Genomic DNA, 27,843 nt, shown 5'->3' with positions numbered 1-27,843 from the left:
AATGAACTTAAGGAGACTACACGTAATATAAACGCTTGTAACTTCTGCAATTTACAATTTTTTTCAGTATAACGTTATAGAAATATTATGAAGACCTTAAACAACACGAATATCCTTAAGGGATCAAGTACATCAATTAATTGCTTCTTACAGTTAAAATATACCTATTGAACAATATAAAAGTTCAATTCTTAATCCAGTTTGTTGATCCATATTCGCTATACTCATCGTCAAAATATGCGTTACAGCAAAATCGTTGGCATACGGTTGATGGCAATTAAAACATATCGTTTACCTATAGTCGAAAACACAAATACATTAGGTTGTCCCGAAAGTTTCTTTCGCGAGTTGCACTCAATTATTTGATGTGGTCGTGTTTCTATAAATAGACAATCTAATTTCATAGATATTCATGTTGTAACAGTAATGGAGCGAAATGAATCGTGCACAATTCAGTAATGTAACATAAAACATCAAATATTGTGCATGTATTACTTATTAATAAAGCGAAAGAAACTTTTGGGACAACTTAATATTTAGAAACTAGAAGTTCTTGTCTATTTTGTCTATTACTCTTTGTATATTTTTACCAAATAACTTCTGTAAAAACGTTTTGTTTACAATTTCATTCCCTGATGAAATGGTGCATGTAACTTGTCCGCTTTAAACGAAACACCCAGCATATTCCTTTTCTGTAGTTTCATAAATATACATACTTTTCCGAGGAAAATTCAAACTCGAACCGATACGAAAAATGTTAATTTGTGTTTTGAAACATTGAGCACTTATCTCGCCTCTAATTCTCCTAGCGCTTATATCATAGACAACATACAATATGCTAATTCCTGTACACGTTCACTAACTTTACATTTCGCGTGTTAAATAAGTTTCAATAACCACCGTGGAGAACGATAAACAATTTTCTCGCCGAGACTACACCATCGAAAATCGAATAAAATGAATTTCCAAAAAGGGGTAGAGGAAACGACGAGTTGTCGTTTCAACAAAACTTGTTCTCCACGTTAGGATGTCTAAACGTTAACACTTGCTTTTCGTTTCTGTTCTCTTTTTTTCTCTTATTAGTAAATAAAGCGTGGAGCGTTGTGCGGCGACGGAGGACGCGCGTTATTTGTTGGCGCGACTGGCTCCGATTGCGATGCACTTCGTTCGCATGCGGTTCCGTTAGCGGGGTTCGTTGTACACGAATAGCTCTCCTTGGGAATGTAAAATCCTCTCTTCGCGATCACCTTGTACACGCCTCTTTTGCAAGCGCGCTGGTTGGTCGCTGGAGGGGGGACGGTATCTACAGCCGAGTAGTAGAAGTTAAGTGGTTTGCCGGATGCTCCCGTAGTCTGTCAGTGAAAACAGTCGCGCGAGCTACGTTCGATAGTTCGTTTGTTCCGTCCAGTGGCTGTGGTATTCCGTGTTCCACGAGTAACTCCAATACCGCAGAAGAATTGTGATCAGTCGGTCCCACGGAGTTGCGACCGCCAGCCGGTTCCATCTGCGCAGTGAGATTCGAGAAGTTGAAGACGTTCGCGTTACCGATACGTTTCTCGGTGGTTACCCAAACCGGGAAACCGAACGACCTGGTAAAAGGAGCCGATCGATAAGGGAATCGATTCGAACCGATTTCACCCCAACCGGAATCATCAAACAAGGTAACACGAAACTTTCACTCCACTGTTCGTGTGTTTACTTCTTGTTCAACCGGTTCGGGTTAAGGTACGACAAAAGAAAGAATTTGACTTGGGAGAGAACTCCCGCCAGTTTCCCTCTGGAGGGGAATTACTTCCACCTCTGCTAACTCGGGTCAAGCAGCAGGGAACGGAGCGCGACTGGACCACGAAGGTGACAGAGTGGTTCAATTTATGGATCTAGTTGGACAAATGTCCAAATGAAGAATTTTCTCGTATTTATCGTTCGTTATGCTCAGTTTTCTATCAGATACGAATGCAAAGATGCTTTTGTAAAATTGAACTAGTTTTTTCAGTTATAAATTGTTTTAGTAATTTAGTAGTTTACTGATTACTGGTACCGTCCATGTAAAGTCGGGAGAATGAATAAAATTCTCGAAACGGTGTAATCTCGATACGCTTTGTTAGAATATATAAATAGGCTTTTATTATTATGGGGTCTGTATTTTAAACTTTTTATTAAAAGAAAGCAAAAGAATGGTAACTAAATATAATTAAATGTAACTAAAATGGAAATGGAAAATATGTGAGCTTATTGGTTTTTATTTTGGTTGAAATTAACTAGTTTTCAGCCAGCAAATACATTTCTAACAAGAAATATTGATAAAAAAGCGATATCATTGGCTACAGATGCGCCACTTATATCTTAGTATCATTTTTATTTAGAGTATGTTATTGTTTGCTAAAAACCACACTTTTTATGCTTAACACTTTTTTCTATCACTGTTAGTTTTTTAGAATCAAACGAGTATTTCATTTACAACTTCGAGGGTAGTTTTCACCTTTTGAACATGAATAACCAGTAAAAATCAGTAAAAATCTCTGGTATCGAAATTTCGTTTCTGGCGTTTTCTACTGTCACTGGAGACTTCAACTTCTGATTCACAAATATATGGGCGAAATTTTTTATTCAAATCGATACATTGAATAATCGATGTAAGGCTGCACCAGTGTTCGATTTCTTAGTCGATAACGAGGTACAACACTGTGACGGCTCCAAAAAAGAGCTATTTTCAGAAATTCTTTGGAAAGAAGTTATACGATGGATTGTTTTCAAGTTTTCATTATGTTCTATTGAATATTTATTGTTCTATACTTCAATACTACTATCGACATCGTGCGCCAGTGAACATTGAAAAATAAACAGCTGTTCAGTTGACAGCTTTGTAATCACAGCGCATACGTATATGAAATAAAAAATCAAACATTTTCATAAACTAAATAGCTATGACCTGACGTAAGATTTTTTTCAATATTCTAAATAAACGAGAAATGGCGGACCTTCGAAAAAAATGTCTGAATTTAACGAACAAATAGTACCTATATATTAAAAAAGAATTAGAGAACAGCAATTTAAAAAAAAAAAAAAACGAAGTGAATACGACTTTGATTATATGATCGGACTGATAGTTTTTTTTCAACCTGTCAACCAGGTTGAAAGGTGTCTAGAGGTAAAGACATTTAAAGCTTCGGTAGCCTTCGAGGGTTTGGCACTGTTCCACATTCAAGTTTGCAACTCTAGCAAATTGAGTTTCTTTCCCAAATTTGACATAACATTCTCGAAGTGTGTACCTTTCGAGAAATCCCAACAAAAATCAATTTGTAAAAACATTTTACAGTGTTGTGCCTCCTTAAGCAAAGTGTGATAGTTGAATTATATAATGAAGTATTTCACAATAAACAATTAAACATGTGTCGCGAATTACGATACACGTTGAGAGACTTTCGTCCGAGATTTGGAAATTTTGTTGTTTATCTTGAGAAAAGAACAGAGCAAAATTTAAAGAATACACTTTTTCAATGTTCCGATTGAATAGGACAGAACCAATCTTACAAGCTGTTTGTATTTCCTCTGCAGCTCTGGCAAATCTAAATTAATACTGTAGAAGAATTCTTAAATCAGACAATTTATACCGCTAAAAGTTACGACGAATATACCTTATCACTCGTTGGAGTGGTATGGTCGATGGACACATACGTACACATAGTCGCATACCAACGTTCAAGTTGTATTGCATGGCTTGTGCATTAATGTGTATCCACCTTCACGTTACTGCATCAGGTGGTATTAAATTCATAGTGATTCAGTACTCGCAGAACTGACCTTGGAGAATACAAAGCATTGGCTTAGTAATAGAAACGTCAAGGTTTTTCTTATATACAAGATAAATGGAAGAGTTGTTACACTTATAATTTCTACATTTGAGCTCTTCATTATGAAAATGATACTTGAATCTTGTTGAAAAACGGAATTTCTGCTAGTAATGTTTAACAAATACGTGAACTTTGTCTTCAATAAAGTTTTATCGTCAATGAGATAATATTACTACGCGAAGTTATCGACGTAAACTCAGCTGCTGAACGAGATAAGGAAAACAGTCATTATGAGATATAATTAAATAGTATGTAATGATAGAGAAGTTTAATTGTCAACGAAGTAATATTTCTTCGCGAAGGTATCGACATAAGCTCGTATATCTTTAAAAAAAAATGCGGTATAAATCTACGAGCACCTGAATAATCTTACGTTTCTGCAATAATAATATTATTCCTACATCCACAACATTACGAGAATGTCAACACGTAATGGAATTATAGTCGACACACAACGTTCGCATCACGATTATTTCAAATCCTTGGTCATGCTTCGTTGACCTGTTAATCTTTATTACAAATTAGTTAAACAAAGAGAGCTTTGATTAGGCCACTTTCATCTTGGACAGCTAATTCTTTTAACAGTTTTATTACCAATTTTGAAAATGTTTACGAACGAATTATTCTTCGTTGCTAACGCGTATTATTTATTGCTTCCAAGAATTCGATGCCTCTTAGTTTTTACGTTCCTACACGTTGGTTTTATTATGACTACGTTATTTTTTATAAATGGGACTGTCGAAATGGAAGTCGGGATAGGACAGGCTTGGCTGTTGAACTAATTGATACTGATTAACGGTTTAATATTTTAATACGCCGTATACACACTTTTGGTTTAATACAAGAAGGTAACATGTATTATAGTACAGTAAGCGCGCTAAGTTCAAACTATTGAATGTTTATTTCAACAGGGACGAGCTCTTTAGATATATCAGAATACGAGCAGAGTATGACAGTATCAAAAGTGCGAAATAATTGATAGATAAAAATGAATGTGAAATTAAAAGTGAAAGTTTATGTTTTGGCCCTTGTTTATTATTCGAATGAAATTGTTTGCCTGTCTCAACTTGGACTTCTACTTTTCCTGCCGAGTCGATTCATTCAGTCGCCAGAGCATAAGTGTCAGTCACAAGATTCGTTCCAAACCCATCTTTCCTCGAGTGCAACAGGTTATTCCCCTCAAACGAAAATCTTAGGCCTTTCGCAACAAATATTCGCACAGCCCGTCCCCTTTTCGTGATAAAGACGTGACTTATCGCGAAACGTCTGCCCCTCGAGGGCAGATGACCTCGATCGTTCATTTATCTACGGCCAATTGAATGCAACAGAGTGCTCCAGCGATTAGCAGAACTTTGTTGCATATGCAAACTTATCACGGCTCATGCATCCGTCTAGTTCGCGATACCGACAAAAACGAGTAACGAAACGAGTTGACGTAGCGACGTTTGGACCAAAAACGGACAAAGTTTGATTGGAACGATTGATAACCAGTATGATGAATCATGTCTAGTATAGAAAATATTAGACCATTCCACAAGTTAGTGTCACTTACCGTTGTGCTACTAATTATTATAAATTATACCTTTAAATGTTATGAAAAAATACAATCAACCTTTCTTATCTATGATCGCTTCTCATCTTGCTGGAAAAGTTATTATTTCGTAGCCTTAAAATTTCTATAGTTTATTTTGATTAAATATAATTTCTAGTACAAATTTATGGGACGACATGTAAATTTTACGTGAAGTATGTTTCGTGTTGCAGTGTAATAATGTTAATATTAAACTCAATATTAATTCCAATCGGAGAAAGCGTCGAAAAATAAAAAAGAGTAGTGGAAAATGGAAAGGGTCATAAATGTGTCTATGTAGATTTAATGTAACAAATTTTAATTATGTGTGGGATATAGTTGGCAACTGGAGGAGCAATTCGAATCAATTTTTAAGAGATTGATTTTGTAAAGTCAAATTTTCTATTTAACCAATTCTATTAAATCAATCAATTTCAGAAGCGATTATTTCGAGAGAATCGAACGCTCATACTGTACATCGAATGCACGTCTCGCTAGGAACATGTTTACGAGGAATGTTATTTAAGGCCGCGGCACGATTACGTGATTCTCTTGTCCCGGCGAATGGAACGCACGCCAGTGGCCGCACTTGCAAGTTTTCACCGTATCGTGGACTGCTCGTCGGTTATTAACACCAATTTCCTGCATCGTGGCTTATGGGGAGCAATGATACGCCGTTGCTTCGTTCAACGATACACGGTTTCATCAATATTTAATTTCGTATGCATTACATTTCGAATACTTTGGATCTTTCTGCCTTGAATTAATCATTAAAAAAAAAAAATACCTTACCTGAAACTGTTAGTACATTAGGGTCATAAAACACATTCACGCAAGAAAGGTCGTTGGAACCTACTTCAACAGAGACAAGTATTTATTTGAGAAAATATTAGGTATAGAATTATTTTCTGAATATGTCAGAACACAAGATTATTTCTACACCTAATAATAAAAATAATTAATTCAAAATAAATAAACTACAAAATAAATACATCTATATTAATAATAAATAAATTGTCATTTTGTTACGTTAGAGTACCAATCTTTTATGTCTTCAACTGGATCTAAATATTGTAATTAACCTGAGTCTCGACTTGATGACTATTTCAATTGTATCAATACGTACATAATCCAGTAGCCAACAAATTTTGCTTATTGTTGTTCTTCCAACAGTTTACAAATGTACTTGACAATTATTACGTGTAGAAATTAATGATGTGTCTTCACATTTAATCATTTATAACTCTAGTTTGAATAGAAATATTTATTGACCATTTTGTTACGTTAAAGTACTAACCTTCGTAGTAATGAAACACACGAATTGGTTTCGACATTTTTCCTTTATAAATAAATAGTACGTTCATTTTATAAAGTCATAGAATTCATTTCTACACCTAATAATTACATCAGTAATATATTCATATATTCATAAATATATATGTTATACGTTGACGGTGTGGTTTAAGTATACAGTTAATAATATTACATTTTCTCTTTACTCGAGAAAGTAGAGAGAAAGTTCAGGAAGAAAAATTATAAGATTATAATTCCATGTTAGGAAACGCAAAAGTAAATGTTCTTAAAAGACATCCGAGTAATTTTACACTGCTCGTGATGTAATTGAGATATAATCTTGTTCATATCGACTAACGATACCCTGTTAAAAGTGTTACAGTGTAATTGATAACGAAAAATGAGGAATATTGATTATTTTTAATCAATTACTAGAAACGAGTAGTCGATATTGTCGTTTTCGAAATTTAGACGATATCGTTGGATTCGTTGTGAATCATTGGTTAACCGCGACTGTTAAGAAATCTTTGGATGCAAAGACGATGCGTCACAGACTGCTTGTTATTGTCGCGGTATCAAATTAAATGGAGTAACGTTGTGTACATATCTTGTAATTGCCAGTCATTGAGCTGACTGTCGTTTCGCGTCTTTGCTGATACTGCGGCGGAATCATTTTGTTTACATACATATCTAGCAAACGACAAGATAGAGGCGTTGACAGAGGCGCGTCAATTTCGATAACGACGCCGTGATCGTACTTTGAACCGTGATTTAACAATTCGTGATTGATCATCGTCTGCGGATTCGATGCAAACATTACGTCAACAGAACGGAAGCTTTAACAATATATTCTTATTAATATGGCTTGCATTTTATCTGCTTCGAGCCGCTAAAGCTGGTTACGGCTAGCTCGTCGCTATCTGTCGTGGGAGAATTGGCCTTGGCATAATTATTTGCAACAGTAATGTACATAGCTGCATCGACACAAGCTTGAACAGAATGGCATTGTTTTCACTGTAAACAGGAAGCAACTTATTCATTCATTCTCTCATAAGTAAAAGAGGAAAGTATTTTAAAATTGAAATACATGGAGATGTTTGGAATCTGGATAACCAAAATGCGTATTCCACCGAAAGTCCGAGCATGCCGAACTAAACAATTATTAGTTTAACCCATCTCTCGAGTAATCAAAACCAAAGGGGGAATAATCATATAGTATGTAGCCCGTAGGTTACAGACACGGACATAACAAATAATTGTGGAATGTTGATGTTTTCATATATATTAGTAGACATGTGAAACTAATGAACAACATTTTTTTTTTTTACTTTTAATGAAAGTTCCATTTTAGACACGATAACTTAATTTAAATATAGTTTTGTAGTTATCGTCAGTACTAAAATTATAATTATCCATTAATATTTAATCGTGCTTGTAAACGATTAAAGATAAATATAAAGTCTTGAAGGAGCGTTTGATTCTAGCATTTCTAGCATCAATACTATATTTTAATAATCTTTTTGATCTTTTGGTTTCGGGTGAACCAACGTCAAATGATCTTATCAACCGTGAAAAAAGTTTTTTTTCAAATTTCCTCTACTAGTTTAACATGTCTTCCATTATATATAAAAACATAAGTTTTCATATAACATAAGCATAATTTGTTACGTAAAATAAAAGTTCTTGAATAACTCCTTAATACTAGTTTCTCGCGCACTATAATTGCCAGTCTATCGTTGGCTATAACTACCAGTATTCTTTTATCGATGAAGCCATGCGCAAACAACATCAAAGGACATATCCTTTGTTTATCCCTGTTTGTAAACAGTTACTTATCTTTCATTTTTTATTTTAACTTTTTATCTATATCATGATGTTGACTGTCCCTGTTGGAGCGTACCAGCTGAGTGGCACTTAACGAACACTTGTCTTCATTACGACCGTAATCAATGTATCTAAATGCTATGTATAGACTGCAGATCATTATACAAAATAAAATCTTTGCAAGCGTACCTACGAGAATCGAATATAAATAGGAATTTATTTTCCTTTTTAGGTATTATAATATGAACGTTACTTTCAATACAGGGTGTCCCAAAAGTCGGGGAGGAGCCGGAAATGAGGGGTAGCTGTGACGATTCTGAACAACAATTTCCTTTGCAAAAATGTCGGATGGGGCTTCGTTAAGGAGATATTAAGAGAAAACCCCAACCAATCAGAGCGCGCGTAAACCGTTGGAGCGGCCGCGGTAGCGAAGCCTACGCGCTAGGCGGCAGCGTCAATGTCCTTCGATGCACGTCGGGTCACTTGTTCGCGTACAAGCGCGGCCGCCGGCGCGTAGCCTTCGCTACCGCGGCCGCTCGAACGGTCTACGCGCGCTCTGATTGGTCGGGGTTTTCGCTTAATATCTCCTTAACGAAATCCCAACCGACATTTTTGCAAAGGAAATTGTTGTTCAGAATCGTCTCAGCTACTCCCCATTTCCGGCTCCTCCCCGACTTTTGGGACACCCTGTATATTATGTTCATTTTGTAGTTTCTTGCACATTCAAATTTCCTATAAACGCATCAAAATCCGCAGTCTAGTTACATCAAACAGCCTACAACGACCGGAAAACAGTAATTACGTTCTGTTATATGTAGATGTCTTATGTCGTTTATCGTGGCATTAAAATTTCATTGGGTAAAGATGGATAGCACTAGCTTTTATTTTGCTCTTGACATTTTCTATAAAGTCAGGGGATATAGTTCACTATATTGGAAGATAAAGTACAAATTTTTTAAGTAAAACGAAGTGATCGGAAACTTTCGAACTCCCTAATTAAACAATTTCGTAAAATATAATATACTGAGTTTATTTTTCCCACTGTTTTCTTTCATATAGTTCACCCTTATACCCAATGTTCGTTAACATTAATTTAAATGTTCGTTTCGGAATATAAGGTGAAAATCTATCTATTCGGAAACTTCTCCTCGTAACTGCGTATACCACTTAAATGATCAATTGTCGCAGAACTTGTTTTCGCAGAAGTAGTTAATTCCCTTCTTCACGTCTGAATGCAACAACCAATCAGGCTTGACTAACCACGCACGCTGAGTATAACATTAGCGCCACTATAGACGTCAAAACAGATACGATAAAATATCGAGAAGTTTACATTTTTGCAGTAGCCGAGGCTACCCGCCGGCCAAGGCTTTCTCCCTTTCCCCTATAAATGGTTCGTTTATCCTAAGTGAACCTCTGTCCATAAGTCAATTATCACCATAAATTGTTTATCAAATATTGAATAAAATCGAATTTATGAAAAGTGTAATTGACGCTCAGTAACTCTTTACATTATAGCAAAAATGATCTCCTGAACTCTAAGAATTACTTAGTACCAGCGACTACGACTTCAAGGTACATACGTGCTGGCACTTCTGTAAATTAAAAGCGTTGCTTTCTTTAAAATTAATATATGTATATATTTGTAATTAAATTTTGATTAATTTGTTTCGTTAACTAAGTTTACTTTATCGTAAATAATATTTGAATTGACGTTGAGTTGTGACGACGCTCCTAAAAATTGAAAATGTCCTTTTCTTTGATCAAAATTGATTAATACTTGAAATTTAAATTTGTTTAATTCATTTGGTTTCGATTTAGTTTGTGGTAAAATGTGTCAAGCTAGCCGATATCATCTATGCCATCGTAAATCGTAACAGCGTCAGTGGGGTCCAAAGGTTAAAAGAGTTATGACAGTGTGATGACCTGAAAAAATGACTTATCATTTGAAATATGTTTTAATGACTGTTATATAATTCGATCAAATATGCAATATTTGCCTGTTACCTAAAAATGCATATTTCAAGCTGCAAATCTACCCAATTTCACTAACAAATTTTAATTTGCATCAGTTATGGCCATTCTTGTGTTACGCTAGACGTCAAGTATGCAGATTTCTCAGTTTCCTTCTAAATTTTCCTTGAATCGATATCTCGAAATTATCGCTGAATTTTGGACATTATTGCATAAAACATTCGTTTTGATATTTTATGGATTTCCAGCACTATTTTCCACAAATATTTTTTTGAATGTTGACATGCTTATCTGTTTACGCGTGCAATCTTACTTTTCAAATATTTACTATTAGATTAGATTATGTACATATATGTGTTATAAGTTTAACAGGAAAATAATAATATAGAATACGTACGTTTCAAACGATCTTTACTGTTTCCTTTACATTGCACATTATTATTACTTATTTTTGTTATTTTACATTCTGCTTATGTAACGTACGTATCCTTGCCTATTTTTCGTTTGCTTTAAAATTCCTCATTTGCTGTTTACTCCTACTTATTTTCTGTTAAATGATTCTCCTGACAATAATACTAATTAAACAAGGGATTTTATGTATTCATAGTGTATGCACATATGATTAATCTATTCTCGATGTATAGCTAGAAACTCTTATGCACTTATACAATATAAATTATTTATATTAGTCCATTGATAAATAAGTCATATTCTTATATATGCTTGGTATACGTTTCTATTAGTACACACTATAAATGCATGAACTTCCCAATTTACTGATAGTTATAACAACGAGCAATTACAAAATATTACCATAAAATAATTGCTTGTCATGAACGTAACTCTGTTATAATTTACATATTCCAAGCTGATCGAGAAAATATCTAATAACTCATAGAATCCATATTAACATATGTACAAGAATTATTCGATAATTTCTTAATAAGGATAATTACTTGAGATAATAAAATACTCACGTTGCAGTTTGAAATATATATTATTTAAACTCCCGCCACATGTTTCGCCTTAGAAAGGTTCATACATAATAGTAATAACATAATAGTGATACAATCGTAATTGCTCTAATTATTATTGTTAGCTATAAATGGCATGATTAGCATGTATCTACACTTATTTCTATACCACTTTATGCGCGTTATTTGTAATACAAATACACGGTCTGTCTAAAAAGAAACCGAACTTTTGCTATAAAAAGAAAAAAGTACGAGTAAAGTTTTTACACACACGTTTATTTACTCAAAAAAATCTTCATAATGGGACCACCGGGGAGACATGCACTACAAGATGCAACAGGTTTCATTCCGATTAATCAAGTCATCTCGGCGTAATCGGTGAACATACCTCAAACAAAAAAAAAGAAAAAAAAAAGAAAATATACATGTCGAATTGAGTAACCTCCTCCTTTTCGAAGTCGGTTAATAATCTCCCTCTGCGTCAATACAGCGTGTAGACCACGTAATTAACATTTCGAAGGACCTATGCAGCTCCTGTTTTGGTACCCCGTTTAGTGCGGCGGTTACAGCGGTCTGAATCTCCGAAATATTGCTATAATGTGTCCCTTTCATTGGAATTGGCATTGTTACCTTGGATCATTCACCCTACTCGCCTGATCTGTCCTCCTGCGATTATTTTCTTTTCCCAAAATTGAAAATGTCAATGAAAGGAACACATTATAGCAACATTTCGGAGATTCAGGCCGCTGTAACCGCCGTACTAAACGGGGTACCAAAACAGGCGCTGCAAAGGTCCTTCGAAATGTTAATTACGCGGTCTACACGCTGTATTGACGCAGAGGGAGATTATTTTGAGTAAGTAAACGCGTGTGTAAAAACTTTACTTGTACTTTTTTTCTTTTAATAGGAAAAGTTCGGTTTCTTTTTAGACAGACCGTGTACATACAGTGGGTGTAGAAAGTATTCGTACACCGATCAATTTCCCAAAAAACTTTTGTGTGAAATTGTAGTTTCTTAACTTCTTTTTTTATAATCAATGATATTTTACGTATTCTCGGAAGTCTCTAAGATAGATACAGTTCAAACAACATTTACTAGTCAATATAATTTGCGAAAGTAACAAAAAAATGTGAAAAGTTCTTATGACAAACCATTTACAGTAGAGTTTGTAACGTAAACACATTAGTTTATTGCTCCATACGAATCAGAAAACATCAAATTTCCTCTTAAATATGACTTTAATAGAGGAATTAAAGAAGATTAAACTTCGAATAACTAATAATTTAGTTAATTTAATGCTTAGAAGAGTTACAATAATTATAAAATCAAAAGAAAATCCCACGAAGGAAGTATTATATACTTATAAATTAATGTAAATTTCTTTTTTTTAAATGAAGTTTTAAAAATTAAACAGTTGTGCGAATACTTATTGCTTCAATATTTCTATCGGTTAATTGTTTTTTTCTTGTTAATTTCGCAACTTACATAAATAGCTATTTTTTGTTGTACTCCATCTATTCTAGAGATTTCCAAGAATATGTAGAATGTCATTGTTTATAAAAAATAAGTTAATAAATTACAATTTTACATAGTTTATTTTGGAAATTGATCGGCGTACGAATACTTTCTACGCTCACTGTACACCTTGAACATACATAAAATGCGGTATGGTGATTACGCTGTCCAACAGTGACAAGTTATAATTTTCACGTTTTATATCTGTCATGTTTTTCTACACATCGCGTATTGCGTTTATATGTTCCACCATTTGATATCATAAACTATAATCACAGCTAATTAACTTTGTACACCTTGCGTAAACACGTGACAAGGACGTCTGGACGTCAGCCACAAGAGCCTGAGAGCGGGCTACTCGGGCGCTGTGATTGGTCGGTGGTTTTCGTTAATTATTCAAGAACGAAGCACCCATCCGACATTTTTGCTAAGGAAATTGTAGTTCAGAATCAACTCAGCTATCCCCCATTTCCGGTTCTTACACTAATTCTGTGACACTCTATATACGTATTAAACATTCATTGTGCTGTTGCATCACATGTCTTTCAAATCAATTTTCACGAAACGTGTTTAGCAGAGAAGAGCAATATATTATTAACACTTGGTGTTAATTGGTGTACTTTATGTTACTTGGTGTATTTTTACGTTTTTTTCAGTGTGTCACTGGAGCGCGGGTCACGTAAAAATACGTATTTGGTAGATTTGCGCCCCTCGGCACGCGTAAGTCCGCGGTGAAGTGTACCCGCATGCCAAGTGTTAAGAAAGCAATGAATACATTGAAGGAACAGGAATTGAATTCGTGATGTTTATTCGATCAAATAATTTAAGTTTTAAAGATTTATATTCTGAATGTCGTTTTTCAAGTTTTGAAAGAGTCTCTACGAAAATTAAGGACTCTTAAGAGTCAAACAATTGTTTGACTCCTTATTCTTGGTTATGGGCGACTCTACAGTATGTTTATGCGATATTTTAAGAATCGTATTTCGGATCGAGTTCAATTGTGCATACGGCTACAATACACTTCTGGCTATGGCGTGAAAATATTTTTGACATCTTTAAAATTCGTATTTCTTCGGACCACTAATAGCAAAAACTTTGTGACCGGATCGAAGATTTCAGTTTAAAGTTTTTTGTCATTTTCTTTTAAAAAATTGACCAGGGCAGTTTTTAATTTAACAGTATCTTGTCTAAAAGACCGTATCAAATTTTAGCTGCAAAAGTAATCATGAAAATTGCCTCATAACTGGTAAAAAAGAAACAGTATCCCCTTAATCAAACTTGGCAGCGAGGTAACGTAGCGAAACAAATCCTTAAAGCTATTTTTTCGTGAAGTCGTTTTGTCGACTCCGTCGAGAGAAGCAGATATCGTTGTGCGGATATCGCGACGTTCGCGACACATTCCGTATGTGCACGGACGTGCGTGTTGCGTATTTTATGCGCGTTCGCGTTATCGGGCACCATTTTAACTTTTTCATCGTGGCTGTCTCGGCTTGGCCTAGATTCTATCATGCACATCCCGCACGCAACTATCCGCCGTTAGAAAGTGTACTTTTGCGCAGTCTAATTCCACGGTATCTTCTTTTGTTTTCAGCCGGGCAGTACAATTGACGAATTGCTAAAAGTACAGGGAAAAACGATCAGAAACGAGCTCAGACGATGACGACAATCAAGCAGATTCTTCGCTACGCCCGAAGACTCGGCCAGGTCTCCGAGTCTGGGAGCCGAGTTTTAAACCGGGCCGTCAGATGCGCGTCCACCCAGCCGCAGCACAAGATCATCGAAGGTGAAAATGGAAAAAAAATTTTCGCCACTCCGTACGAGTTCACGTACCCGGAGATGTGTGTCCATGATTACGTCTGGAGGAAAATGAATAATTACGCCAATAAACCTGCACTGGTACGTTCCCATAGAAACATCGCAGTGGTCAAAATCTCCGAAAACGTGGACTACGGTCAAATTTTCAACTTCGTTAAAAGTCCATGAAATTTTAATCACAGATCCTTATATGTGCACTGTGGATTTTCATGTAAAAGAAAATCTTTACAAGGGTACCTACAAAAATTGAAAGTAGTTGGAATTTATTTAACTTTGCAAATATCGTACTGTGAACTTTATTTTCAATATTTTTTTATATTATTTTGTATGCATTTTGTAGTTGAAGTCACTGATCATACCTTCATCATTAAAAGATCAATGCTTCTTACTTAAATATTTGAATCACATATTAGCTTTTAATTCTATTCACAATAATTAATTTTTTGTACTCCGTTGAAGGCCGATGAATTTGTCTAAACAAATCCTACTATATTATGCATACAAATATTTGAGGTTGCATTTAAAAAACTGAATTTGTTAAAACTCCTCTATCACTTCACTTACGACGAAATTATTTACTCTATATAATTTGTCCCATTCAACCAAATTTATTTCAACGTTGGAAACATAATTTTTTGATAGCTTAAACTCCTTATGAGATACTTCACCATTCCAATTTAACTGTGTAACTGTGCATAATTTAAAAAATACAGATCAAACAAATTGAATTCGATATTACAAGAGCTATTTTATACAAATTTATGGAGGTTTTCTTTCTACCCTGCAACATAAAAAACAATATACATTCATGAATTACAAAGCGAATACATGCAAAACCTTCGAGTAACGTAGTATCGTGTCGGTTGGTAATTATTTTCATCGGTGCCAACTTTGTCGGTCGGATATTATTATAATATACCACGGAGAAAAATTGTATCATTATTCTAATGCAATCGATTTTGTCGTTTTAGGTATGCGCGGTGACCGGAAGGAGATACACGTATAGCGAGGCGAGGGACGCTGCTAATTATATTGCGAGAAGTTTGCAGAACTCTAATCTGAAGAAGGGCGACGTGGTGGCCCTGATCACACCAAATTATCCTGAAGCTATTTTAGCCTTTCTCGGCATCTTGGAGGCCAACCTAACCATTACCACTATCAATCCTGCATACACGCCCGGTAAGTTACTTTCATAAATGACGATAAATTCGAATCGATAAGATTATAGTACCGCAAGAGTCGTTCGACAATTATCCTCCAAAGAAAATAATTGTGGTTAAGGAAGGTTCTGATTACTTGTTTCACACGTAAGTGTGAATAACAATATAAGTAATTGTAGTAAATCTTGAGCCTTTTATCTATTCTTATAAACATTTCGTTTTATAGATCGATAAATTATTTGTTTATTTAATTATCAATCTGTCAAGGAAAAACTTGTTTGGAACGACATAAAACTGGAATATGTATCTCTATATAATCCATATATGATCCTAATAAAATCAACATTATGTATTAGGTTGTCCTAAAAGTTTCTTCCATTTCATTAACACATACACAATATTTTGTGTCTAATGTTACATTATTGAATTGCGTACGATTCATTTTGCTCCGTTACTGTTACAACATTAACGGATACTATTTATATAAACATTGCCATAAAAAATAACTGAGTGCAAGTCACGGAAGAAACTTTTGGGACAACCTAATATACACATATAATATAATATAAATAACACACATTTATATATTAGATATTAGATATTAGATTATTAGAAGGTACTTTCAAATGATCAACAGAATAACGACTTTTAACCACTTTCATAGTATTTGTAATAGTCTTAACACGACTGAAATTCTTGTGTGTTACGCTCGTTCAGATAACGAGATGTCCATTAAGAGACGAGTCAAGGTTTATTGTAATTAAATTATTGCAAAGATTAGCCCCTTGACCTACACGCTATCTCCCGATTGCTCGGGCCATAGTAAACAGAAAGGTAGGAAATCCGAACGAAGTACCACGAGTTAGACTCGTGCTTATCGTTTATGGACCAAGTTCCTTACCACGAGTCTCACTCGTGGTTGTAGGCCAAATGATTAATTGCCCCTCTGTCTCATTTATGAATGCGATTTCCATTTTGATTTTCGCCTCGACGTCCGTTAGAAACAATTACAATTTCATATACAACTTGAAATGATCTTATGTACTGTTTTAAACAGCCGAAATCAGAAGTCAGTTAAAGAGTTCCGGAGCAAAGGCGGCCATTACAGTCGCAGAAATCGCACAGAACGTAGTACAAGCATCGGCAGGCCTATTCGGACCTGGATCACCCATCATGGTTATCGAGGATAGTACTGGACCCATTCCTGAAGGCACTGTACCGTTTAAGGTGCGAGATATAATTGATTAGTAATGCTTTTGCGCGAAATCCTGCTCAAATTTGTGTGCAACATATTTCTAAACTTTCTAATAATACATTTCTGGAGAATCTCGAGCTCGTTAGAATTTTAGAAGATGACATTCGCTCTCATTATGATTTTTGTAAGCGATGGATAAATATTACAATTAAGATAGATACGTATATTCGTGTCGTATCATTCAAATGGTAGAATATTACTAAAAATTTGTTAATGGCGAGCAACTTATTCAATTACCGCAAAACTTGCAAGAATACTTGAAGTATATAGTTTCATACAGTTTGAATTTTCTTTCCTCGATAAAATTCCTATGAATTCCAAGAATATAAGGGCATCTTGTTTACTATGTTTTCAATTATCACCTTTGGTGTGAACAATTACTTACGCTAAACGGAAGTATCAACGTTTTAAACAAATTTTGACGATATTCATCGAACAGTCGATACAGTTATATATAGACTGCGGATTTTTATTCATTTATAGGAAATTTTAATCTGCAAGGAACTACAAAATGCAATAATATAAAAAAATATTTAAAAGAAGGTTCGTATTATAATATTTGCAGAGTGAAATAAATTCATATTTAGATTCAATTATTCTAACTACGTTTTCAAAGATTTTATTTTGTATAAAGATCTTCAATCTAGTTATAAGTATTTATACTGCAAGTGGCTACGATGAGTAGAGGAGAGAAAGTCAGCACACTAACAATCGCGAATAGATTTTCTTTGGAAAGTCGGTAAACGTACATACATACAGAGAGATTTCTAAGTATATGGTGATATATATCTTTGTTCTCAAGCCACGCAGCAAGTTAGGCTTATAAATCAGTAAATTTTCCTCGAAAACTAAAATCTTGAAAAGCAAATGATAGAGCTGACAGAAAGATATATCGTTTATCCAAGGCAAATAGATATAAAACCGCTGTCGACGTCCTTACGGAAATAGTGCCAAATCTTGATAAACCAATTAGTGCCAAAACTGTTCTACATCGCTTCAACGAATTTTACTTAAATTTTGCAAAAACTCGCTTGAATTGAACACGAGATTTATGGATTCCATAAAAACAATAAAACTACCGAGATCAGAGCACATCTATCATACTAATGTCAAAACTAATTTATGAATAAAATTAATTGTGTAAATATATATGTACACGTCAGTCAGTCCCATAAGTATTCGTACCCTCTACGTCTATTGAAGAAATTCATTTAAATTAAATGAATTTTATTTAAACATTTCTGAAATATTACTATTCGTACCGTCTATGTCTATGGAAAAAATTTATTTAAACTAAATGAATTTTATTTAAACACATTTCTGAAATAGATATAGTGTGTACGAACACTTATGGAACTGACTGTATACATTTATATAAACAACAGTGGGTCGGTAAACGAAGTTCTTACAGTTAACGTTTCGAAAGTGAAAGTTGCAATTGTAATTATTGTAATTGTTCCAGGATTTAATAACTCGAGGGAAGACGTTACCGCCTTTAAAGAATTCCCAGGCGTCCGTCGACGATGTGGCAGTGCTTCCATATTCGAGCGGGACGACAGGAATGCCAAAGGGTGTAATGTTGACCCACAGAAATTTGGTCTCCAACATGGAGATGGTAGATGTCACCACGAGAGAAACGATGTTTCTGACCACCACAGGTAAAGAAACGTCTTTGTTATCGTTCAAGTACAATGTTTAAGAATGGCCATTTTTAGTATTCGTTGATAATAAACGCTTTTTGCATAATATATCGTAACAATTCACAACTGCAATGTATTGAGCGATAGCTACAGTTATTCGTAGGGTTGTTAAAGAATCTTTCTGTTAACGATCTAAAAATTAAGCATACTTCTGAAATTTGTTCGGAGTATATAAAAGGAACAATTCCAATATTGTTTTTTTACTAATATTATTATTTAGAAAGTGACTAGTGCAGAAGATAGTGGTCGGAAATTGTTTAAAATGAAATACTGCCTCAAGAGATGGTTTTTGCGTTGTGTGTACTGGTACACGATTTTCTAATATTTATTACGCAGAGTTAGTATCAAATATACGGTGTAGTCATATATATTTAATACGGGAGAATTGCCCCGTTGATTACTGTGTGCGTTGGTCGTTTGGAACATATAGACATAAAAGTATTCCTATTGACCGACAACAAAAAATAAAGAGGATTAAAGTAATTGAATTGAGAAGTGTTAACAGAGTTGAAAATTATAAAACTGTTTCATTACACTAGGGGAGAATGAAAATAGGGTTCGTTCAGGCTATGATCAGCTATATTGTATTTTATTTTCTTAATTGACAAGCAATGTCAATTATTTATTTCTCATCACATGTTTAAAATCTATGTATATATTGTCCTCTAATCAATTAGGGCAGAGGTCGGCAAACTACGGTCCGCCGTCTGTTTTTAATCCGACTCGTGGATTAATATTACAGATAATTAATTATACAAATAACAGACGACCATTTGCAACCAATTAACAATGGAAAGTACTAACTTCGAACTCCAGTATGATGATATATTATCTAAGAATAAAACAATTACATTCAATGCATTAGTGCAAAGTTTAACCTGTTCTATAAATGTTTTATACTAAATGAACATGTTTTATTCGTTTTCTTTTTGTGAATAACGTGAATCAATATTACGTAAAAATATCACTTTCTAATAAAAAAATATCGAACTTGTTCTTTTTGTGACTCTATGAGTAGAATTAGCCATGTAAATATGTCCGAGATTGCTACCTGCCTCATCGAGCCAAAAATTTGTACGATTGGGCCAAAAGAAGTTTCCAAAAAAAGTTTGCTGACCCCAGTACTAGAGTATACACGAGTAGATGGAATGATAAGTACAAATTATTTATGTTCAACGAATACTAAAAATAATCGTTTTCGAGTAATTGCCATTTCCCTTCGATATCGAATTGGGCATGAGCGAGAACTCATATTTCAACTCTCTTTGCAGAGGATTTTCAAGAAGTGGTTCCCTTAGTTTTACCGTTCTTCCACATTTTCGGGATGAACAGTATCGTTCTGCCACGCCTTGCCGCTGGAACGCAAATAATTACTCTTCCCAAATTCGTGCCAGAACTGTTCATCGGTGTCTTAGCAAAACAAAGGGTAAGTTCTCCCTCGAATAATTCGCTATTCGAGAAAGTCGTCCTTGAAGAGACGTTAATTGAGACAATCATTTTTAGGTGACAGGTTTGTTCCTCGTACCACCGCTAGTTTTATACTGTAACGCTGTTCCCCAGATAAAGAAGGAATATTTGGAGAGCGTTCACCACGTTGTAATCGGAGCAGCGCCATTATCGAAAGCGGACGCAGACAAGTTCTACGAAAAGTTCAACTTGAACCACGAGAAGCTAAAGTTCTGTCAAGGTAAATATCTAAAGTTCTGTAGGTCAATGCGACGAGACTCTAGCTTCATTTACTAATTTTTTACTCTGTGGAAGAAACTCGAAGGAAGAAAGTTCTTTAATAAAACATAAAATAGAAAAATATATAGACGGTTGCCTTCGGTTGAGCACCTTTTCGGGCGGTGATCGTACGGGTCGAAATGATACGAAAACATTCCCACACGGATGGTAGATTTCGAAAGACAGAAACATATTATTTGGTTACGTTCGTTTCGCAGGATATGGAATGACGGAGACCTCGCCAGTCATTTGCCTGGAAACAACTGGGAAAAAGACAGGAAGCATCGGGAAGAATATAATCGGATGCGAACTACGACTGGTTGACTCTATCACCAACGAAGATATTTCGAATCCTGGAGAGACTGGTGAAATCTGGGTCAGGGGGGCTCACGTTATGAAAGGGTATTTTAATAACGAGAAGGCCACGAAAGAGATAATCGTCGAGGATGGATGGCTGAAAACAGGGGACATCGCTTACTATGATGAGGACTTCGATTTCTACATCAAGGACAGACTGAAGGAGCTAATTAAAGTCAAGGGATTCCAGGTGAGGACATTTCTGTGTTTGCGATTCTTTAAGGGGGTAAGGTATTCTACAGGGTGATCCGCTCGCTAGTAGACACAATGGACACTCACAACAATAATCGACTGTTATTGTAGACTTTATGACGGTGACCCATACAGCCGATTTCGCTGCGGAGGTCACCGTCATAAAGTCTACAATGACGGTCGATTATTGTTGTGAGTGTCCATTGTGTCTACTAGCGAGCGGATCACCCTGTAGCAGACATAATAAACCCTTTGCACTTGGATGTCCCTTACAAGGGGACATCGCAACTCTAGCACATTTTGTTTGTGGTTATGTGGAATAAATTGATTACAGGACAAATTTAAAAAGAAAATGCACGTTTTCTTAAAGTTTCCTTATTGAAATTGCACGAGAAAGGAAACCAAAATATGGTGTACATACTTCTCTAAAATATCGTATTTTTTTAAAATAAGAAAGGTAATGGTGTGGGCAGCGTATCAACATTTTATATCTCAATCGGTTGATTCGTTACCTCACAACCTTCCATACAAGTTTGAGAAACTGTGTTTTGGACAAAATGAGGTTAAAGTTAAACTTCTGTTGCGGTGAGGGATTGTTCTAATTCAAGCGCGAGTAGGGATTTGAATGACTTCGAAAGACAGCAGAATTTATTTAAATTAAAGCAACAAAAATCGATTTTTTTAAACTCCTAGAGTACCCTATCCCTTTAAAAACGTGGAATGATTCCAATTATTAATACAGATGATCAATAAATGTCTTTCGATCTACGTGCTAATTGCAGAGAAATTAGATACGATAATATTTGTCTCTCATTTGCGTCATTCTTATTACAACATTAGTATTATTCCAGCCTGTAAAATGCTAAATACTTGCAGAAGAATATAAGATTTCCGTTGGGTGTGTCAATAAAATGTATAAAATATTACGTTAAAAATCTTTTCATGAAATGCATTCAATCAATGGCATAAACGTTTATTATTTCTATGAAAAAGTTACTGCATTCTAAAAGTTTCAATGCAGTGGCCTTCTAATCGTTTGCCTTCAATGTGCTAAGTATAGCACGCCTCATGGTTGCCAAACGGGCCACTGCAGAATCTTGAACCAAACGTTAAAGTATTTGAAATAGTCCAATGCGATACCGTACAAAAGATATAACTTTCGCATCGAAAAATGAAAAAATATGAGCGAAAGAATACGTTGATCGCCATGTTGGTCACTAGTAACCAGCACTTCAAACTTGCAAAGCCTTCAGAACGTTCACAAGAAGTAGAGTCAAATTTTGGAAACTTCTTAATCAAATTATGATCGTTAGAAATACTATCAAATTTATATTTATAACTTTTATGGCTAAATTATAACTAATTTATAACTTAACATAGAATACTCCTGTTTGTTCACACTATAGTTTAAGCAAATATCGAGGTCGGCCTTGATATAGAAAACTTGGTGACAGTGAATATATTAAGACTTTATAAGAAATAAATGAAATGATGTATGATTGAATGCAATGATGCTATGTAGATAGCATTAAAACTTAGTGTTTTGCTATAATTTACTCTGTAATATTCAAATGAAGTTATTAACGTGATCGATTTGTTTTTTAACGTCCAATTAAGCGTGTCCTATGTTTCTTATCATGTAATTGAGATATTTTTTCCTGGACAAAAAGATAGCGCAAGCGTGCTATCATTAAAATCTCATCTTAGAGACTCCATGGCTTACATCGCATGAATTCATCCTTAAGAAATTAATTATATCGCACACGTGCTGTCATTTTGTCGACGAATGTAGATATTAAAATCTTAACGATTGTTAATTTTTAAAACGAACTATTTTATTAGGTACCGCCAGCGGAGCTGGAAGCAATCCTAAGAACCCATCCAGACGTGGCAGAAGCAGCCGTAGTTGGTGTTCCTGACGAGAGATCCGGCGAAGTCCCGAAGGCTTTCATATTGCGTAAAAAAGACTCAAAGGTGACCGAAGAGGAAATTAAGAATTTCATGAAAGGAAAAGTCTCGGACTACAAAGAACTCCAAGGTGGAACATTTAATTCTCTCTCTAAATTAATTTGTCTGAATTATAATAGATAGGCTCCAACAGACTATATAATAATCAGTTGATTCTCTACTATGTTAAGTTCTTAAAATTTTCACTAAAATTAGTAAGTGTTCTAATACTCTTAAACCAGACAATTCAGTATTTTCGAGCCCTCTCCAGAAATAACTAACATACTTTTTAGATTGTAATGGAATACCTCCGATAAGCTCTGAAACAATAATAACATTCTGAGCAGGAAAGAAAAAATCGTTCTTTTCCGTCTGAGAAACGGCCACAGTAAAATAACTCACGAACGTATGATCAAGAAAACAGACCCTTCCTTTTGCTGCGAAACTCCACTCACTGTCCGTACACTGTACACCACCTTTTATATGCCTGTCAAAAATTTTCCACTCAGCGCCGCAAATTCAGGATAAACCCGAATACTGCCCTCACCGCCGAAGAACATATTAGAAATACCATTCAATTTCTTAACGAAACCAAACTCTTCCACAAAATATAAGTTAGTCCAGGATCCGCCGCTAATGACCTCGATGTCGATGCGACGTAAAACCTTAATTTAAAAAAAAAAAGAAATTCAAATTCTTGATCAATATCTATATAAATTTATATAAATTTTGTTTTTGTATTACGAATAGCTTGTATACCTTTTGCTTGCCATTAACATACTATCGTACTTTCTTAATGAATTAGTGAAAAAATTGAATAAGTACTGTTTAATAATATATTTCGTTATCCTTCATCAGACTACCATCATATTATTTTCTCTTAGGATATGAAGTTAGCTTGTTCGAGACCATTAAAATATCTATATTTTATACAAAACACTCTTGAAATTTTACGGTTACGTTACCATAAATATGCATGAATATGACCTGCATTAGCTGCGCCGTCAAGCTTAAGAAGACAAACAATAAGAATCGCCGAGTCCTATACCAGTCGATAATCAAATAATCATTTCAGGGGGTGTCACGTTTGTCGACAACATACCGAAGAATCCCAGCGGGAAGATTCTGCGAAGACTACTTCTACAGCAGCAATGACCTCCATCGTTGACGAAAGAGAAACTTTAACGCGAGACATCGATTAACAGTTCACACATTATGAGATTGGCTGTGTGCTAAGAGTGAATAACGTTTTTCGCACACGATTGCGCGCTGTATTGGCAGTCGATTGGCGTAATAAGAAACGCGTGACTGTTATTTAAGACACCGAAAAGAAAGTGCAAATATATATCTCCAATTGGTAAACGGTTGATGCGCGATCGACCTCATCCACGAACGTTTTCTCTGATATCGTATCGTGTAGGAATCGTTTCTGCTCGGAGGAAGACATTCGCGACTCGTTTCGAGTCGCAGTGAAATTTGAATTTGCAAAATTTACTTACAACACTGTAACCACGGGCGAAACGTGTCTACGAGAACGGGTTAATAGTCGGCGGGATACTTTTTAATATTACTGGATACATTATTTTTTCTATGTCTAATGGTGCTATCACTGCAATCACAATGCAATTAGTTTGTAAGATTGTATCGTTCCGTTTGGAAACGATTTGAACGTACTGAATGTATCGACGTTATACAATTTTTATAGGCCATTTATACCGTTAAGTAGCAGGTGTTTAAGGCAATAAAATCGTTTACAGAAGTGTTACATTTATTGATCGTTGATGAATTAGTTGTTAGTTTCTCGATAGCCCTTTTTTTATTTAAATAACGGAACGGCATCCAAAGTTAACGGTTCGAAAATCAGCTTGCCGTATGGATTTGCACGGAATATTTGAAATTTAAAAGGTCAAGAGTAAATAATTATTCCTTTTAATATGTTAATTACTTTATTTTAGAAATGTATAATTACCTGTGTACATAAAATTGGTAATTTGTTAGTTTCTTTGTTTGGAAAGAATTTAAATTATAAAGAGATGACTTTGTATGAGCAATTGCACATGCAATTTTTCCAATTAATTTAAATTAATATTGTTAAAATATTGTACCTTACACGTCAGTGTAAGTAAATTCTTATTTATCACATATACACATTAATAGACATGAAATATGTTATAAATAATATGGTGCATGTTATTTTTAATAAAGAAATCTGAATATTTTATTTTATTTTTTATGAACGTTCTCTCCTTTCATTAGGGTAATTTTTGGTATATGAAAAAAAATTATTGAAATGCAATCTGAATTTTTCTAAAGCGTAACTATTGATGATATTGCTCTCTCCTATTTGAAATCTTAACACCTTCACGATCCATCTGACGCTCATTAAATTTTACACGATTTTTTATAACGCAAATCTGTATTGCTAGCTATAAACATGTTAATGTCCAATATTATCATCTATAATGAAAAATGTTTCAGGTAGAGTTGACATGATTTCGAACGGGATACGTTCTGATTTTACTAGTTTTGTTTATAGATGGACGAGTTGGTGTCGTAAAAAGGTCATTGATGTGTTTTTAAATGGGATTATACAGGGTGTCCCAAAAGTCGGGGAGGAGCCGGAAATGGGGGGTAGCTGAGACGATTCTGAACAACAATTTCCTTTGCAAAAATGTCGGATAGGGCTTCGTTAAGGAGATATTAAGAGAAAACCCCGACCAATCAGAGCGCGCGTAGACCGTTGGAGCGGCTGTGGTAGCGAAGGCTACGCGCTAGGCGGCAGCGTCAATGTCCTTCGATGCACGTCGAGTCACTTGTTCGCATACAAGCGCGGCCGCCAGCGCGTAGCTTTCGCTACCGCGGCCACTCCAACGGTCTACGCGCGCTCTGATTGGTCGGGGTTTTCGCTTAATATCTCCTTAACGAAGCCCCATCCGACATTTTTGCAAAGGAAATTGTTGTTCCGAATCGTCTCAGCTACTCCCCATTTCCAGCTTCTTCCTGACTTTTGGGACACCCTGTATATTATTAACTATATCAGTCGATGAAACTTGGTATTCTCTATAAAAATGTACTGAACTATCTGTCCCAAAAAATCATTAGTTTAAGAGATATTTTAATTTTAATGTTATTATGAAATAATGATTCTTTTGTTATTGTTATTGGTTCAATAGGAAATCTATGTACATTACATGGTGGCTCCATCAATTTTCCTCGTAATTTCACTTACAAAAAAATACTTACTACATACAATTTGTCCCTTTGAACCAAATTGCTATTGTAAAAGCATTTGCTTGATAACTTCATCCCCTTATGAGATATTTAACTATTTCAATTTAAACGAAACAATCTGTATATTCCGAATCTAGAAGAGGTGTACACATTATCACTTGATTCGATTTTAATTTGTCATTTCTCAGTGGAAATAATCCATGATACACAACTCGTGCACCCAAGCATCCGTATCGCGACTACGACGCGTTAAACAGTCACTTCAATCGTATCTTATCAGTCCCTAGGATTTCCCGCTTTCATTCCGGGTGGTCGGCTCAATGCCGTCGCGTATTTTTTTACCTCGGTCCAACGAGCGTAGATCGTAAAGCAGAAATTATGCTCGTCATTCTCGCGCTGGTTGGACACTTATTGGACGCCGAGCGTTTTGCTGGACGAGGTCGTTGCTATTTTTCTTCCCCGTGACCGTTCTCCCTTCGCTGGATTTCCGTCAGTTTCAAGGCCGTAACCCTTCGTCGGATATGAGTAGGAGGACAATGACGGGGTCCGAGGACGTTACGACTTTATGGTCGACGTAAATGAACCTTCGTCGGGGAGCTCTTTCGCCATTCCTTTCGCCGAATCGGTTGGACCGTACATGCGTGTGATAAATGGTTCAGTTTCAGGGGGATAACATGAGCTTGAAGACAGTGGATCCTGTGAAGGTTCAAGCATTCCCCTGGTGAGGGTTCGGTAATGTAGCTTCGTAATAAACAAGATAACGTAAACGCGTAAATGTACTTTCCATTTTCTCTCCACAGAGTATAAATTGGCTCACTGCGATTTCGTATTAACAATGTTGGCATATATTCATTATTCACCCACCATGGAGCTGGAGAAGGATATTCGAATCCCGTAGAATAATATCCAGCATAATACCTTAAAGAAATTAATTAGTTCAATGCCAAAACGAATGAAAGTTGTACTGTCGAAACCTCTCCAACACGGAGAAGAATGATGTTAGATGTTTATTGGCTCGAGGGGAAAAAGCCTTACAGCATAAAAAAAACCCTTGAACTATACAAATATTTCACAAAAAATGAAGAAACGGAGGATGTGAACGATTTGATAATTTCACGTCTGATCGCTTCGAGTGATCTCGAACAAGTGCTGTTGGAATTGAAATTCGTCCGGAAGGCAATGATTTCCCCACTCTTGTCGATAGAAGCTTCTAGAAGATTCTAGATTCTAGAATCTCGATTCTAATGTTTAATTTCAATATGGCCATTACTATATATGGTATTTTGCGAAGTGATCGTTGCCCCTGTTTTCGCGTTGCTGGGTGTCACTCCTTGATCGCGACTCGGTTGGAGTCGTCTGTGAATTCATCGCCCGCTCGATTTGCTCAGCTGTCTTGAGCTGTCGAGAATCCGTCGCCAGCAAAACAGCGACAGATCAGCTCCTTCGAAAAATCGATGTAT

At 35.5% G+C, this 27,843-nt stretch overlaps 1 protein-coding gene across 1 annotated transcript; it reads left to right on the top strand.

Annotated features, from left to right (window-relative positions):
- Positions 1-1,340: 1,340 nt before the first annotated feature.
- Positions 1,341-25,371, top strand: LOC128893686 (uncharacterized). The gene is made up of 10 exons (XM_054154836.1): positions 1,341-1,661; positions 14,593-14,897; positions 15,788-15,995; positions 17,034-17,203; positions 18,694-18,889; positions 20,203-20,357; positions 20,435-20,618; positions 20,875-21,203; positions 23,048-23,243; positions 24,228-25,371. The coding sequence occupies exons 2-10, from the start codon at positions 14,658-14,660 to the stop codon at positions 24,305-24,307; spliced, it is 1,758 nt and encodes a 585-aa protein (XP_054010811.1). The 5' UTR covers positions 1,341-1,661; positions 14,593-14,657; the 3' UTR covers positions 24,308-25,371.
- Positions 25,372-27,843: the final 2,472 nt, after the last annotated feature.

Source organism: Hylaeus anthracinus, unplaced genomic scaffold, assembly GCF_026225885.1.
Source record: "Hylaeus anthracinus isolate JK02 unplaced genomic scaffold, UHH_iyHylAnth1.0_haploid 3, whole genome shotgun sequence".
Taxonomy (NCBI): Eukaryota; Metazoa; Arthropoda; class Insecta; order Hymenoptera; family Colletidae; genus Hylaeus; species Hylaeus anthracinus.
The sequence above is the reverse complement of the archived record's forward strand: the minus strand, read 5'-3'. Positions and strand labels throughout refer to the sequence as shown.

Coding starts and splice junctions, on each gene's coding strand:
- LOC128893686 (XM_054154836.1), top strand. CDS start 14,658: ATGACGACAATCAAGCAGATTCTTCGCTACGCCCGAAGACTCGGCCAG. Junction 18,890..20,202: donor GATGTTTCTGACCACCACAG/GTAAAGAAACGT, acceptor CTCTCTTTGCAG/AGGATTTTCAAGAAGTGGTT. Junction 20,358..20,434: donor GTGTCTTAGCAAAACAAAGG/GTAAGTTCTCCC, acceptor AATCATTTTTAG/GTGACAGGTTTGTTCCTCGT.